Source organism: Meriones unguiculatus, chromosome 1 (genome assembly GCF_030254825.1).
Source record: "Meriones unguiculatus strain TT.TT164.6M chromosome 1, Bangor_MerUng_6.1, whole genome shotgun sequence".
NCBI lineage: Eukaryota > Metazoa > Chordata > Mammalia > Rodentia > Muridae > Meriones > Meriones unguiculatus.
In genome coordinates, this window is record NC_083349.1 from 139,095,203 (window position 1) to 139,109,985 (window position 14,783).

The following is a 14,783-nucleotide window of genomic DNA, read 5'->3' on the forward strand; positions in this document are numbered from 1 at the left end:
TAGTCAGCATATTGAGAATAAAACAAAATTAAAGTAATAATTAAATAGCATTACTACCTGGTCTCAGAAAAGAGAGTGAAAATATAAGTGTATTTCAAGAAACAATAAAGCCTTTTTACTTCTTGGACTAATAGTAACAATGAATTAGTGTAACCATGGTTGATTGCTGTGCTCGCTGCAAATCAGGAAGGCTTGCTGTTATGATACAGACTCTCATTTGCTCAAAATTCATGTCTGAAACTTCATAGATTTAGTTGAGAAGATGGAAGCCTGGAAGGGTCCCACTGCTTCCGAGCGTGTCATACTTAGCAAAACAAGACTTAGAACAAGACTTTTGGTTTGTGGTAACGTCCTGGCCAAGAATGCATCTCCCCTTCCCTAACCCCACATCCTCATTGATGCATATTGTCACTGTTCTTTAAACCAGTGGGGCTTCCTGTTCTTGATGATAGTGCTGAGATTGTGGCCGATAAACCACAGTGTGAGAGACGGGAAATTGGGCATGCTGCATTTACTAGTCCCCCCTAACTTACGATCTGGCTTCTGTGCAGACTTTCCAGGCAAGCCCTCAAGTTAGTCAGGGATGCCACAGAGGTTCTGCTGGGGAGACAGAGCACAGCTGCCTACTGCTCTGAGCTCCTACTTAGCTTTGCAAAGAAAGTGACATCTATGTCAGTTCTCCCCTGCACTCCATCCAATCCAGCACAGCTCCAAATTATCCCAAAGACCAATGATTGCATGTTTCATCACTGCCTGGATTCTATAATACCGTACCTCAAGTAGCCAAATCTACCTGCCGTTTGGGTTGTTCACGAAGAATGTATATATCAGAGCAATGTTCTCAGCATTATCCTAAGACAGACTGAAAATTAGCCCAGCGCTGTCCAGCCCCATTGCCTTCATGGTGAGCAATGCCGCTGAGCTGTCCTCTAGCCTATCCTGCTCTCCACTTGATGGAAGAGTCCTATTGTGAAACCCAGAAAAGCTTGTGAGAAACTTGTCCCTACCGTATGAGGTGAGGTCTCTGACTATGCCACACCAGCACTAAAGCATGGTTCAGACCAGGAGAGAATATCCAGTCTCACCCAGGATATCTAGAAAGACTTGTTCCCTGTGACGAGAGCCTCCTCGGGTTGTATGGCTCATGTAGGAACTGCAACGTGGGAGGATTCCCAAGTGAAGGAATAACCCTGGCCAAGGCTGCAGATGAATGAGGCTGTGCACTTGGGCGTAACACCGAAGCGAGCCATACCTCTTCTGAGAGGATGATGGAGCTCTGCTCTCTGACTGTTCCAGGCAGCTGAAAATTAATGAACGTCGTACATGAAGACTCTATTTTTAGAATTCTTACTTGAGGTACTTGGTTTTTAGCCTCTGAGCGTGTACGGTGTGACAGGCTGTCACTTGGAGGAATTTCTGTAGCATCCTGCATGATTTGGCAGGATGTGAGAACTTGGTTCGGTACCAGTTTGCGGCTTACTCTCTAAACAGGTGTTGTTTAGAGGTTTTGAAATGAAAACACATTTAAACAGCTAAGAGGCCTTCCCTGGAGTAAGTCAGGGCCAGCCCCACACCTTCCATATGTCACCTCTCTCTGACGAACCCACTTTTCATCTAGATAACATTTTAAAATCAGTCAGGAACACATACAATATGACAGACAACAGACACAGAGAACACACAGAACACTGGGTACTAGAATGGCAACAGCAGGAAGAGGAAGTGGGGAAGGAAAGAAAATTGGAAAAGAATATAGCCACAGACAAAATAAACCTTTACCAAGATAGTTTTCCCTTTACTGTTTTTTTTTTTCAACTAAGTACAGATATGACATGCTTACATTGTAGGTATAAGAAATGTACACACGCACACACTGTCCCCTCCCTCTTTTTAAAATCAAGATGCAAGAGAAAATTTTGGACAGAAATGAGGATCACTGAAATAAGAAGGGTGAAGTATTCTGCTACCAGCACGCTCAGGTTCTCCCATCGATGGGGGAAAGTTCAGCCAGGAAGCTTTCCCCTAGCACGGTGATGATTTGCAGAGAGGAGAGGAGGCAGATCAAGTCCTCATGATGACTGTGTTGTGTTGACATAGTGCCTCTGCTCCAAGGTGTTGAGGATTAGGGGCAGTGTAGGAGGAGAGACACCGCTCGGCGCTCACCATCAATCTGCTCTAACAAGCACTTAGAAAACCCTCTGTGATTAACGACAGAGTGAATGAGCGCGCTGAGTGAGGGCACAGATAGTACAATATGAATCGAGTGGGCAAATGCTAAGTGACGGGAGGAAACGCGAAACGTCATACCGTCTGCACAAGGATTTTCCTGTAGCAGTTACATTGCAGCAAAATTGCTTGGGTGAAGATGCGTTCCACCGAGAGGTAGGAAAACATGTTTACGGGACTGAAACCAGCTCTCTACTTGGAAGTAAACTTGGAGGGACTCCCATGTCCGCTTCCGCGCTGCTGTTGAATGTGGCAGGGCACCAGCCAGCACAACAGAGAAGCAAGGGGGAAATGTCTTTGAGCTGTGAGGTGCTCGTGTGTGTTTGAAAGCATGATTATGTGCATGTGTTCATATCTTATGACTTGGATAATCTGAAAATCGATTTGCTTTGTCAATGCTTCCTGGATTAGAATTCCACTGTTTGGTCCCTACCCTAGGTAAGACATTGTTTGCAAATTGTCCTACTTGTGAGATGTCGCAGTGGTTGCTAAGGCATTTAAGGTACTGATGGAAGTAAAATGGTTGTCATGGTGACCGATAAAAATAAATGTTGAAAAATGCCCTGGGTTCTTTCTTTTCCAGCCTACTAAAGAAAATTGAGCGGGAAACATGGAGGGAGAGTGGCGTTTCGTTAATCGCCACTGTCACTCGGCTGATGGAGAGATTGTTAGACTACAGGTAAGCTGCATCCCAAGACTGCAGATGGGCTCTGTTCTAGTTAAAAGCTCCAGTCGTGGAGCTGTAATGAGCAATCCACGTGAGTTAATCAGTCAAAGACTTGCTAATCAGCACCCGGACTTCAAACCGGCTTGTTGAGAGTTTTGCATCTGGCTCTGGTGTTTGCTTCCTTGTTTGTTTAGCTCTGTGTTTTGATAACTCCTTCAAAGTCTCGTTTAGTTGAAAGAGTTCTCAGAGTCCTTGACTGTCCTCAAAAATAGAAAGAAGGAAAAGAAAAGAAAAATCTTTGGGTATTTAGACTCACCCACTCAAAAGCTGTCGTGGTCCAAACACTTTAGGATGAACGTAGGGGCTTGTCCTAAGGGTCTGTAAGGCCTGAGTGCAATGTTATCTTTTCCAGATATAATTTCTTTTCCTTTTTATTCCCATTTATCTTGCCTTTACAGCAGGCTGTCCCATTCTGTGCAAGGCTTTTATTTTAAAGACAAGCCTCTCCTTCCCTTTTGTCTCTGGTCAGACTGACCAGCTGCTTTTAGAGCTCAGATGAGGGCTAGGCACCCTCCCTCCCCTGCCCATCAAGAGGAACAGTCCTACCATGCACTTCAGGAGCCTGTCAGTCTCTGACCTCAGTCCCCTCGGAGACCTCTGGGCCCAGTTGCCTTTCCCTGAATTCACGCAGTCATCTCCAGTGTCTGCAGACACCCCGCCCACCCCCACACCACACACAAAAAACAAACTATGTTTTCCCCACAGAATTCAGCTCCAAGTTGACTCTCGCTTTCTGTGTCTAGGGACTGCATGAAAATAGGAGAAGTTGACGGCAAGAAGATCGGCTGCACAGTTAGCCTACTGGTTAGTGACCTGGACTTTGTTTCTCCTCCTAACCTTTGCTGTTCTTCACAGAAATACTAATTTGTCGGCTTTCATTCTTCAGTGTGTGCTTTTCCAGGGGGTTCTTGCAAAAATGTGAAAATATTAAAAAAAAAAAAAAAAAAAACCAGATAGCGAGCTTTAGGTTGCATGAGGCCCAGAAAGTCCTCAGCTCAGGCCATTGCAGAAAGCCTCTACTGTGTGCGGTGCTGCTGTGCGCCAGGCTGGTAGCGGCGAGCAGGCCTCACTGACATCACAGATGGTTGAGGAGTGCTGCCTTCCCCGTTGCATTTCTTCCTCAGCTCAGTCTAGAGACCTTCCCAGGAAAAGCTCAATACCCAAACTGAGGTCCCTTTATTTCTCTCTCCACCGTTCCTCTCTGCCCATCTCTTTGCTCATCCTCACAAGTTATTATATATTTTAATAACCATGGTTGAACTCTCTAACTTATGAAAGTTTTCTGTTTAATACACCTAAACCTCTTTGCAGATTGAATTCACAGTAGCATTGTTGCAAAGAGTTGCATTACAATGCATACACGCACACACGCACATGTGTGTGCACACACACACAGACACATGTTAACAACAGTCTAAACCATGATTACCCTGGGCCTACCAAAATTTACAAGGAGCATCACCTGTCTTATTATTAAACAGAATGGAATCTCAACACAAAAGAGTAATCATACACTGGACATTACAGTTTTTTTTTTAATTCTTCTATATGGTAAATTAATGCTTTTGATGAATTCCCCTTCATCTCATTTGGGATTGAAGAGGAATGACTTCTTTCAGCTCTGAACCTGTGAATGCCATGGTTTCTTCTTGTGTTTCTGAGAACACATGAGACTTCGTCTGTTCTGAATACTTGTTCTCGCCCCGACTCCCTGAAACCTTTGCAGCTGCACTTTGCCTGTCCTTGAAATGTTTTGCCCTGCGCTTGGCCCATTGGTTTCTTTTTATTTTTTCTTCATTGTGCTCAGTCCCTTTTCAACTCTTTGAACTTTCGCTTGACAATCTTTCTGTTGCCCTAAATTTTTTTGCTATACTCCTCTTCACTTGTGAGTTCTTGACACCCTCTTTCCTTACCACACCCACCTCCTCCCTCTCATTTTTAAGGAATCGTTACATCTCTACCCCGATTACCAGTCCCTAAAAACTGTGAGACTGAGCATGCTCCGAGGGTGCATCTTTACCCCGTAATGTACTTAAGTAATTTTCTTCTGTGGAACCAGCAGGGAGCTGGCCATGAGCCCACCACCGTGCTAGCCACTTCTCTCTTGGCTCTTCCCCACCTTGACACCGTCCGTCCCTCTCTTCAGCCTCCCATTTCTCACTCCCTTTTGTCTCTCTCCCACTCCAGTCAGGGACCTCAGCCTTTTCCATGTCCTTGCATGCATGCATGCCACATGCCCCGTGAGCTCCTGTGTGAATCCTCAGCACAGCCACAAAGGCTCATAACTAACCTCAAAGCAAAATGTGTACTTGTTTCCTAAGGAAGGCTTTCTGTTGTCCCCACCTTCCCAAGTGCCTTCTCCTTGGGTGTGAACTCGTTAATGTAGCCCCTGGCATCATCTCTTCCACTGCTCTGCCAGAAGAGGCCCTTTCCTGTGGCAGAAGAATGAACACTTTGCCCTGTGTTGTTTATTGTCTCCAATAGGAATATGACAGAAACCTCGTAAGTCAGTGACCCTGTTTGTAATTAAGTGAGATAGCTGCAGACTGTGACAAAGAGAATGTGAACACTGTGAAAGCTGTTCTGATTTCAAGCCAGCATGAGATGCCATATTAAAAGCCCAGATTTATCACTGTGAAGCTGCTCTCCATATTGAAAGTTTCTGATGTTTTCTAGTGGTGATATGGCTCTCCTCTCCTTCCTATGAGGCCGGCAGCAGGGCCTGCTCCGGCCTCTGCCGGAATGTAGTCTGAGCGTAACTCCAGTGTGCAGCTGGTGACAGTGTGTAATATTTGACATGACTAACGGGAGGAACTGTAATTATTATTTTGTTCTCTATGTTACGGTTTTGAGCAGACACATGTGAGAGAGATTGTCATCTGGCTGGGAGACGCTGGGTTTTATTTTTTTTTTCTGGAATATTCATGTACAGAGCGAGACAGCAATTGCTTGTTTTTGTTCTGAAAAGAACGGAGCTTCTTACCAGAACACTATTAGAACAAATACTCCTTTAATAATGGGAGACCTGCTGGGGGGTAGTTAGATTGTGTTTATGATACAAGTCTTGCTAATTAAAATGATTTTGATGATAATGAGAGAGGTTTGAGTAGCATTGTTCATTTGGCTTTTTAAAGAATGCCAAGATCTACAGGAAATGAAAGGCAAGGAGAGAGCCAATGGTATAGATTGAGAATAAGATATGTTCAACTCACCTTCAGTGTCCACATAGAGGAAAGAACCCTTGGGTCCAAGAATGGACACCAGTCAGATAAAGGGCCGTCAGTGCCTTCGAGAGCTGATTGTTAAGTTCCTGACTGGCTCATCAGCGATAGAAACTCTAGAGCCCCTGGCCTGTTCTGTTTCAGGAACCTGTCACTCTTTCCAGCACATGGTTTTCTCTTTTGAGACAAGGTTTCTCTGTATAGCCCTGGCTGATCAGGAACTCATTATGTAAAGCTGGCTGGCCTCAAACTCATAGATCTGCCTGCCTCTGCTGTCAGTGGGGATTAAAAGCAGGTGCCACTATGCCTGGCAAGAGAACTCTTCTGTTCACACATCCTTACTTTATGTCCTAGAGAGTTCTTTCTTCAGGAAAAAAAAAAAGTTTAAGTGAAGTTAAAAAATGCGTCCCTGGTGCTGGGCAGCGTATTGAATGTGCAGGTAATTTGATTTTAATACCTTAATTAAATAGACTGGTTGCCCAGTTGACAGCTAAACTGAGAAAAAATAATGGAAAGTAACAAGGGAACATCTAGGCACAGGGCCAATTCCAGCATGTAGAATCTAAGGCAGGAAGACCAGGTATGACTTCAAGGCAAGTGTGGGCTACATACAAAACCCTGCCTTAAAGAAAAAGAAACGAAAAAGAGAGTGAAAGAAAAAAATTTGAACCTTTGATTATAGCCCTGGAATCTCCGTCTTATCCACTAACTGCCAGATGTACAACCCAGTGTTGGAATGAAAAATCTGCTGCTGACATTTAGTCCCCTCGATTTATTATGAAAAAGATAAGAGGAAAAAAAAGTGTGTCAGTTCTCTTGACCTTGAAGACACAGAGCTTTAACAAGTCAAAGGAAATATCTGTAGGCCTTGGTACTGAGGAAACACCAGGCCTGTACTTTTCTCCACAGAACTTCTATAAGACCGAGCTGAACAAGGAGGAGATGTACATTCGCTACATCCACAAGCTCTACGACCTGCACCTCAAGGCACAGAACTTCACAGGTACCTCATGTGGGGCTCAGATAGGGGTGGGGGGGTGAGCTAGCTACAGACGGGTGCCATGTGGCTCCTCTGCTTTTCACAGTTAGGGATGAAGATTCAGGTGCTTCTCTTCCAAAATCAAAATGCATTTTAGTCCTATGTACGTTTCTCAGTACCATGCATTTTACTCTGTCTTTGCACGACTTTTCAGAGATTGCCCTTGGGATTATAAAGGGCATACCTAACACTTTACAGTGTGCTTGCACCTAGTGTTTGGCTGTCTTCATTTCAGCATGGGATCTTTATAGCTGCCCTGCGCTGCGTTTACTTGTGGTATGTGTGTTGAATCTGTCTTCAGTGGAAATTCCATCACCTAGAGCCAGGCTTTGCTTTTCATGGTCATAGTGATTGAACAGTGAAGAGTTCTCTCAAATTTTTCTTTATATAAGAATATCTTTATTTCCTCTTGTTCTAGTCAGCTTTCTGTTATTATTGAAACATAGTTTCTGTGATAATCTGCTCGTAAAGAAGAAGAGTGTGTTGTGGTTCAGAGTGTTGGAGATGTGGGCGCATTGCTAGTTTGCCCGCTGCTCCTGCACTTGGAGCACAGCAGCAAGTGATAGCAGGGAGAGTGTGGAGCAGAGCCACCCCTGGTATGGCTGTGACTTGAGAGAGAGAAACAGGAGCTCATGATCTCTTTCCACATGACACTGATAATCTAAACCCTTCCAGCAAGCCCTGCCTCTTCCAGCCGTCTCTCCACAACATGGAGGTAAGAACCAGGCTGCTGCTTTAGGGGCTTTTTATGGTCTGTGTGAGTGAATGCCATACATGTGCACCAACCCTCCAAAGAAAGAAGAGAGAGTAGATTCTTGAACCTGGAATTACAGGTGGTTGTGAGTCACCCAACGGGAGAGCCAGGTCTACTGGAAGAGCAACAAGGACTCTGAACTCCTGAGATATCTCTTGAACCCAGGACCAAGCTTTAAAACGGGGCGGGGAGAGTGTCTTTGGTAGACATTCCTGAACCCAACCATAGCACAGCTTCACTGCTGAAGGCCATGTTTGCTGCAGTCAGAATTCTCAGGGAATAGTAGGTTCATTTTCAGACTTCAAAGGTTGTCATTTCCTCCTGGCCTCCCTGTTTATGGTGAGAAGCATGTAGATTTTTAGTGGCCAGTTGTAGAATACTATCTGTTTGCTTTTGAGAATTTGTATTCGGTGTTCGGTGCTTTGATTGTGGTTTTCATGGGCATGGTTTTCTTAAAGCTTAAAAGTTTGGTTTTGCCAAGCTCTTCTGATCTATAAATGTCTTCCTTTCACCAAATCTGAAAAGGTTGTAAGCATCATTCTCTCAAAATATATTACACTTTACAGACACACCCTTTCTTTCAGGACTGCAGTGGAATGAGTATTTGGCCTCTGCTCTTTGACCCATAACTCCAGGGACCCAATCATTTTTCCCTCAACCGTATTTCTGTCTGTGATTTAGGCCAAATAGTTAACTTTGCTTTATGTTAAGACCACTGATTCTTTTCTGTCATCTCTGTTCAGCTACTGGATCTTTCCAATGAAATACTTACTTTGTTTTTGTATCATTCCACTCTAAAATCCCCCCTTTTTTTTCTTTCTCATAGCTTCACTTCCTATGCAAAGAATTCCTCTTTTCATTTGTTCAGGGGAGCTAACATTACTACATGGAGCATGGTTTCAATAGCTGCTTCATAGATTCTAAAATGTGAGTCATCTTGGGGTTAGCATCTGTTAATTGCTTTTTCTCTTGGATGGTTATTTAGTTTTCTGGTTTCTTGAATGCCAAGTAATTTTAGATTACATCCTGGACCTTTTGAACATTATGTTACGAGATTCAGCAAAGTTCTGTCAGAATTGTTATTTTTAATTCTGGAAATGAGTCCAGTTAGATTTAAGCCTCAGTTCCCACACCACCATCAGAGGTTGTGAGGAGTCTCTGACTGTTGGTTAGATCTAGCCCATTGCGTGCTGCTTACGTCAATCATGGTCTGCTTCGCAGATATGCACCTTAGAGATCGGCCCAAAGCCTCACCGACAAAAGAGAAGCTCTTTCTTGGGCTCTGTCTTCCCCTGGATCCCCATTCTTTCCCAGTTCTTTGGATTCTGGCTGTGAAGCTGAGGTTGGAAGATGGGGAGGATAACAGAGAGGAAGAGCTCTGTGCTGCTGCAGCCTTTCCCAGCTCTGTAAGAGAAACGCTCTTCTGGGAGCTGCCATTGCCTGATCCCGATTGCAGAAAGTCTGAGATGGGAGAGATAAAACACAGAAAATAAAAGGATACAACTGAACACATCATGATTATTTTCAAGTGTGGCTTTTCCTAATTGCTCTATTTGTTCTTAATTACTTTTCAAACTCCTCTAAGTATTACGTATTCTGTTGTATTTCGCTGTGCTTATCAGAGAAGATAGAGTGGAAGATACTTGTTCATCTTAACAACAATCCTTTTCATGAGCTTGAGAATGACAAATTGAGGGCTTTGCCCCACTCTTCTTCCAGGGAACTCAAACTGTGGCTGCCACTCAGTCTTTGAGTAAAGAAATCCTTTCAGTAACAGTTCTAGAATTTAACGTGCCTCTAGGGCCTCTTGCTGGTCCCACAACTGTAGCATTTCTATTTATAGTCTGGAGACCTGAATATGGTCCCACACTCTTTTCTAACCTCCTCGGGTTGAGTCCTGAGGTCTGTGGATTCTTTCTCCTTGAAGTAGCTCCCGTCCTGGGTTCTTTTCCTTCAAGCTTCCTTGCCAATGCCAAGCCTGCCATACTTTATCCATGGGTTGAGCTGATCTTTCTGGCTCTTTCCCCATTCTTTTGTTTTATTATATTTTTTAAGATTTGGGAGAGGAGTGCACATGTGTGCATACACTCGCCACATATGTGTGGGTGCTTGAGGAGCCACTCTAAAGGTGGAGTCCCAGGCAGCTGTGAACCCCCTTACGTCTATGCTAGAACCCAAAATGGGGACCTTTGGAGGAACAGCAAGCCATCTTTCCAGCCCCATGTTCTCAGTTTTAAAGTACTTATCAAATTGTTTTTTTTATTAGTTATGTTTTACATATGTATTATATAATATACATATATGCAATCACATATATATATGGTTGTGTGAATGTGTTTAGGAAGACAGGTAATTCCCAGGAAAAGATGAGTTCTTTGACCTTTTGTTCTTAGTCCTCTCAGCTCTTAGAAGAAAACCTAGGAATATAAGACCTAAATAAACACATCCCTGCTGGGTGCAGTCAGCAATGAAATTTTCCCTCAATGTTGATAAGGCCTGAATCATGAAAAGGACGTGCAGTATAGTGGACAGCTTTACTTTACAAACTTGATAAGCTAAGACTTGAGGGAGTGAGCTGAAGGCAGTTGTCCCACATCTGCTTAGGTGTGTTTTGTTTTTTATTTTTATTTTTCACAAGAAAGTCCAAATTTGTCTGAGATGTCAGAGGTGGGTGCTTTTTCTTTATTTGCTCAGGGTTCCAGGCTCCCCAAATCATGAGCTATGTGTGATCTTCTCATGTCACTTCTCACTTAATGTGTTTATTAATGGGTATGTGCATGATGCGTCTGTGTGGGCGTGCGTACCACACAGGTGTGTAGGTCACACGGAAGCGCTGGGAGTCAGGTCTCTCTTGCCCATCTCAGGTCACCAGGCTCGCCCATTAGGAGTCTTTACCGTCTGAGTCACTTCCCTGGCCCTGGCAGTTTTCTCTCTCCTGTGCCTATTTGTGTGTGTGTCCTTGAAGAAAGTGAAGTTGTTGGAATGCTTTGACCTCTTTGCATCCTTCCTGGACGTTGCCTTGCATTCCTCCTTCATTTCTGCTTTTCTGCATTATTTCTTTTTGTGTATTTCTTTCCTCACTGAACACTTGTCAGAAGAATCGACTGGCCTATAGGTAACCATGCCATGTTACTTTCTGCTTAGAATTTTAAGCTTTTTAAGATTCTTCCTTGGAATCCATCTCTCTTCCATACATGTCATGTCCCAAAGAACAGAAAAGGGATCATAGAGCAGCACACTGAAACATTTGTAACTTCAGAATCAGCCTGGTGGGGTATCATGTGTGCAGGTATGCATGCTTTCCGTTGACCAGTACACTAGGCAATTGCACCCTCAGCGTGCACACCTGCTTGTTGAGCGATTGCGCCCTCAGTGTGCACGCCTTCCTCGGCTGTGTGTTGTCACTTTCCCAGGTGGATTCTAAAGCAGTTATGATTTGCCGTAGCACCAGCAGTCAGTTCTCAGCTTCCTCTGGCCATCTGTCAGCATCTCCCCTGTGCCTGGCCTTCTAAAGATGAGTGTGTCTGGGAAAGTAGTAGCCAGGCTAGAAACCTTTATCTATTTATTTATTTACTTATTTACTTTTGGGGGGGGGGAATATAAAGCTTCTCAACAGCTGGTAGAGGAGCTCAAAGGCCTCAACTCTGAAGGCTTAGAAGCCTTGAAGCTGCAAAGGCTTCCTAAATGCAGCAGTGGCTGGGTTCTTTTTACTTGAATCAAAATGATGGATCAAGATGGTGGTCGCAACCAGGTAGTGAACTGCCACACCCCACCCTCCTTGGAAACCTAAATGCATCGTTTTAGCTGCTGAGAACCATTGCTGGATGTTTATCAGGAATGCATCTGGCCACAGAGACTGAGAGAAGGCTATATGGGCAGTGGGGACATACTACAGGACAAGGATTAGAGAGCCATGCTGGGTTATAGGACTGCTACAAAATGTCTGTTTATGTTCACCAGGGTCATTGCTGAGGGTAAAGGCTAGAGGCTTTGTTTCCTGGGTCGTTTTTGCATAAGAGGCAAACGCAAAGTGATGGGAACTCTAGGCCTTTCTTACCTTACTGTTTGGTGTTTGGAGATGGCCAAATCTTGGTATTAGCATAGAACTTGGCCTAGTACCTTAGGGCTTGGTGTATACTTACCTTAAGTCCAATAAGGGAAAAGACTTACCATGTGCTGATAATTCTGTTTAAAGTTACTGTTACATCTTTGGAGAGACATGAAGTGTGGTAGTTAAATGGAATAGTGACATAAGGCTTAGGCATTTTCCTCCAGTGAAGAAAATGAGTTGACTGTCACCGTGTTCAAAGGAATATTATTATAGCCCTTCCTCTATGACAGGGAGTTCTGGTTCATATTACTATTCCTATTTGGTCATACATTTTATTCAGGAAAAGTAGCCACCTGTAGAATGGCAAATGGTACGTTAAATGCACATGTCATTTCATCTTGTATGTATGGAGAATCATTTTACCTGTTTCTGCAGTAAATCCACTCAGGACAAACACATAGTGCTTTTGGTGTTTTTGTTGAAATTTGTGGGGCCAGAGGCTGGTCATGGTGGCTCATACCTTTAATCCCAGCGCTCAGGAGGCACAGGCAACTCTGTGAGTTGAGACCTTGTGGATTCAGCCAGGAGGGGCTAATCTTACAATGCATGTAGCACTTGCTCCCCTCCAACTAATCCCTCTCCCCCAGTGTTTGGTTTGGTTTAGCCTTTTGTCTTCATTCAGCTTTCTCTGGATTTTTTGCCTCGTTCTAAATTATGGCTATGCTTTGTGTGTTCCAGATTCAAATTAACAGCCTTTTATTATTCAAAAATAAATCTAAGTTCCTTAATTAGCCAGTTCATTGCCTTCTTAGTTAAGGTTCCTCGTGCTGTAATAATGACCAAAAACAACTGGGTGAGGAAAGACTTTATCTCAATCTGACATCACAGTCCATCATCAATGGAAGACAGGGCAGGAACTGAAGTAGGCTGGACCTGAAGCTATGAAGGACTTTTGCTTACTGGCTTGTTCCCCGTGGCTTCTCAGTCTGATTTCTTATACCATCCTGACCACCCACCCAAGGGTGGTACTGGGCCCTTCCAAACCAAATTATCAATCAAGAAAATGCTCCCAAGGCTGGGTATGGTGGCACATGCCTGTAATCCCAACACTCTTGGAGGCAGAGCAGGCGGATCTCTGTGAGTTCAAGGCCAGCCTAGCCTACAAAGTGAGTCCAAGATAGCCAAGGCTACCCAGAGAAACCCTGTCTCAAAAAAACAGGAAAAAAAAACCCACAATAAAACAAAAAGAAAATGCCCCCCAAAACTTGCACACAGGCCATTCTGGTGGGAACATTTTCTGAGTCGGGTTTCCTCTTCCAAAGTAAGTCTAGGTAGTGTCAAGTGGACATAAAACTGGCCAGCACAGTTAGTAGTCAGTAGTTAGTTAGTTAGCTTCCTTCTGAAAATCTCCTAGTCTCCAAGAGATATACCCATGAGTTGTCCCTGTAAACAATGGCATGTCCGCACTCCACCTTTGAGTGGCTGTAACATGACCTTCTTGAACAGGTAAATTGTGCCCAGCGCATGTGAATGTTGTAGCAAGAACAAAAGCAGAAGAGAGATACAGAAGATGATAGAAACCCAAAGATCCAATCCAGATCTCTAATGATGCTGTCACTAAGAGAAGTCACCATTAGTTAGCTTGCTCCTCCTTGTGGTCCTGACATTTTTCTACTATGCTGTGAAATTCAGAAATAAGTACTGAGATTGGGACAAACAGTCTCAATGGCAAGGGAACTGGTTGGGGTGCTTACTGACTTCCTGTCCTCTTGCGTGGTGTCTAGAGGCTGCCTACACCCTCCTGTTATATGATGAGTTGCTGGAATGGTCCCATCGGCCCCTCAGGGAGTTCTTGACCTACCCCATGCAAACCGAATGGCAGCGCAAGGAGCACCTGCACCTCACCATCATCCAGAACTTCGACAGAGGCAAAGTAGGTGGCGGTGACAGCCCGTGGTCTTTGCTTTCATTTCTTCCGCTCCTCACACTATAGCATGATTAGAAGCGCCCAGCTTGTTAAAGTGTCTGTGCCATCCTGCCCCCTAGACATTCTGATTAGTGATGTCCTGGGCCTGGGGAATCTGTTGTTTTAATGAGGCCTCTGGGAAATTCCCACATGTCCAAGCTCTTCGTCACCTCTGACTGATCTTGAAGTAGTGACATTCTTTTAGTCTACTCTAGCTATTCTAGTACCAGATCACATAGGCTGGGAGGCAACTTGGTAAGGGCACCTGCTGGCAAGCCTGAGGACATGAGGCCAACAATGCCCATGGCTCTCCTGGCAGAAAAAAAGAACAGACTCCTTCGGGATGTCCTCTGACCCCGACACATGTGTTGTAACATGTATGTGAATGCAGGTGCAAGGGTGCGTGCTCACACACACACATACACACGATGGCATATAAACAACAGAAATCCATTTGCTTATTTGGCACTGTTCTGGAGCCTGAGAAGGCTAAGATCAAGGCCTCAGAGGACTCCTCAGGCATGCTGTCCTCTCCCTGTGTTCACAAGATGGAAGAGTAGTTGACTCCGGAAAGCCTGTTTCTAAAGGCCCTAGGTCTCTCATTGCCAGGGACCCTGCCTCCTCATCCCTGAGGAGTTGGGATTTCAACTTAAGGATTTCCGGGAAACAACACTCAGGCCAAAGCACTCTGCCACTGTCCTCTTAAAGACTGCTGTCGTCCTTTGCCTGCTCCCAACATTTGGATGCATGCTTTAGCATTCTGCTTTTATTTTTAAAAGATTGAGGAGCCTGGGTTTAT

The 14,783-nt window shown here is 44.4% G+C and overlaps 1 protein-coding gene across 4 annotated transcripts in view; it reads left to right on the top strand.

Moving 5' to 3' along the window:
- Positions 1-14,783, top strand: part of Dock4 (dedicator of cytokinesis 4) — a 385,661-nt gene that overhangs the window by 334,356 nt on the left and 36,522 nt on the right. For 3 of the 4 annotated variants that reach the window (XM_060367419.1, XM_060367426.1, XM_060367434.1), the window contains 5 exons: positions 2,638-2,664; positions 2,810-2,905; positions 3,697-3,757; positions 7,084-7,177; positions 13,803-13,951. In XM_060367419.1, the coding sequence (XP_060223402.1) occupies positions 2,638-2,664; positions 2,810-2,905; positions 3,697-3,757; positions 7,084-7,177; positions 13,803-13,951 (427 nt within the window). The remainder of the gene's footprint in view (positions 1-2,637; positions 2,665-2,809; positions 2,906-3,696; positions 3,758-7,083; positions 7,178-13,802; positions 13,952-14,783) is intronic. The other variant, XM_060367422.1, reaches the window with a different exon arrangement.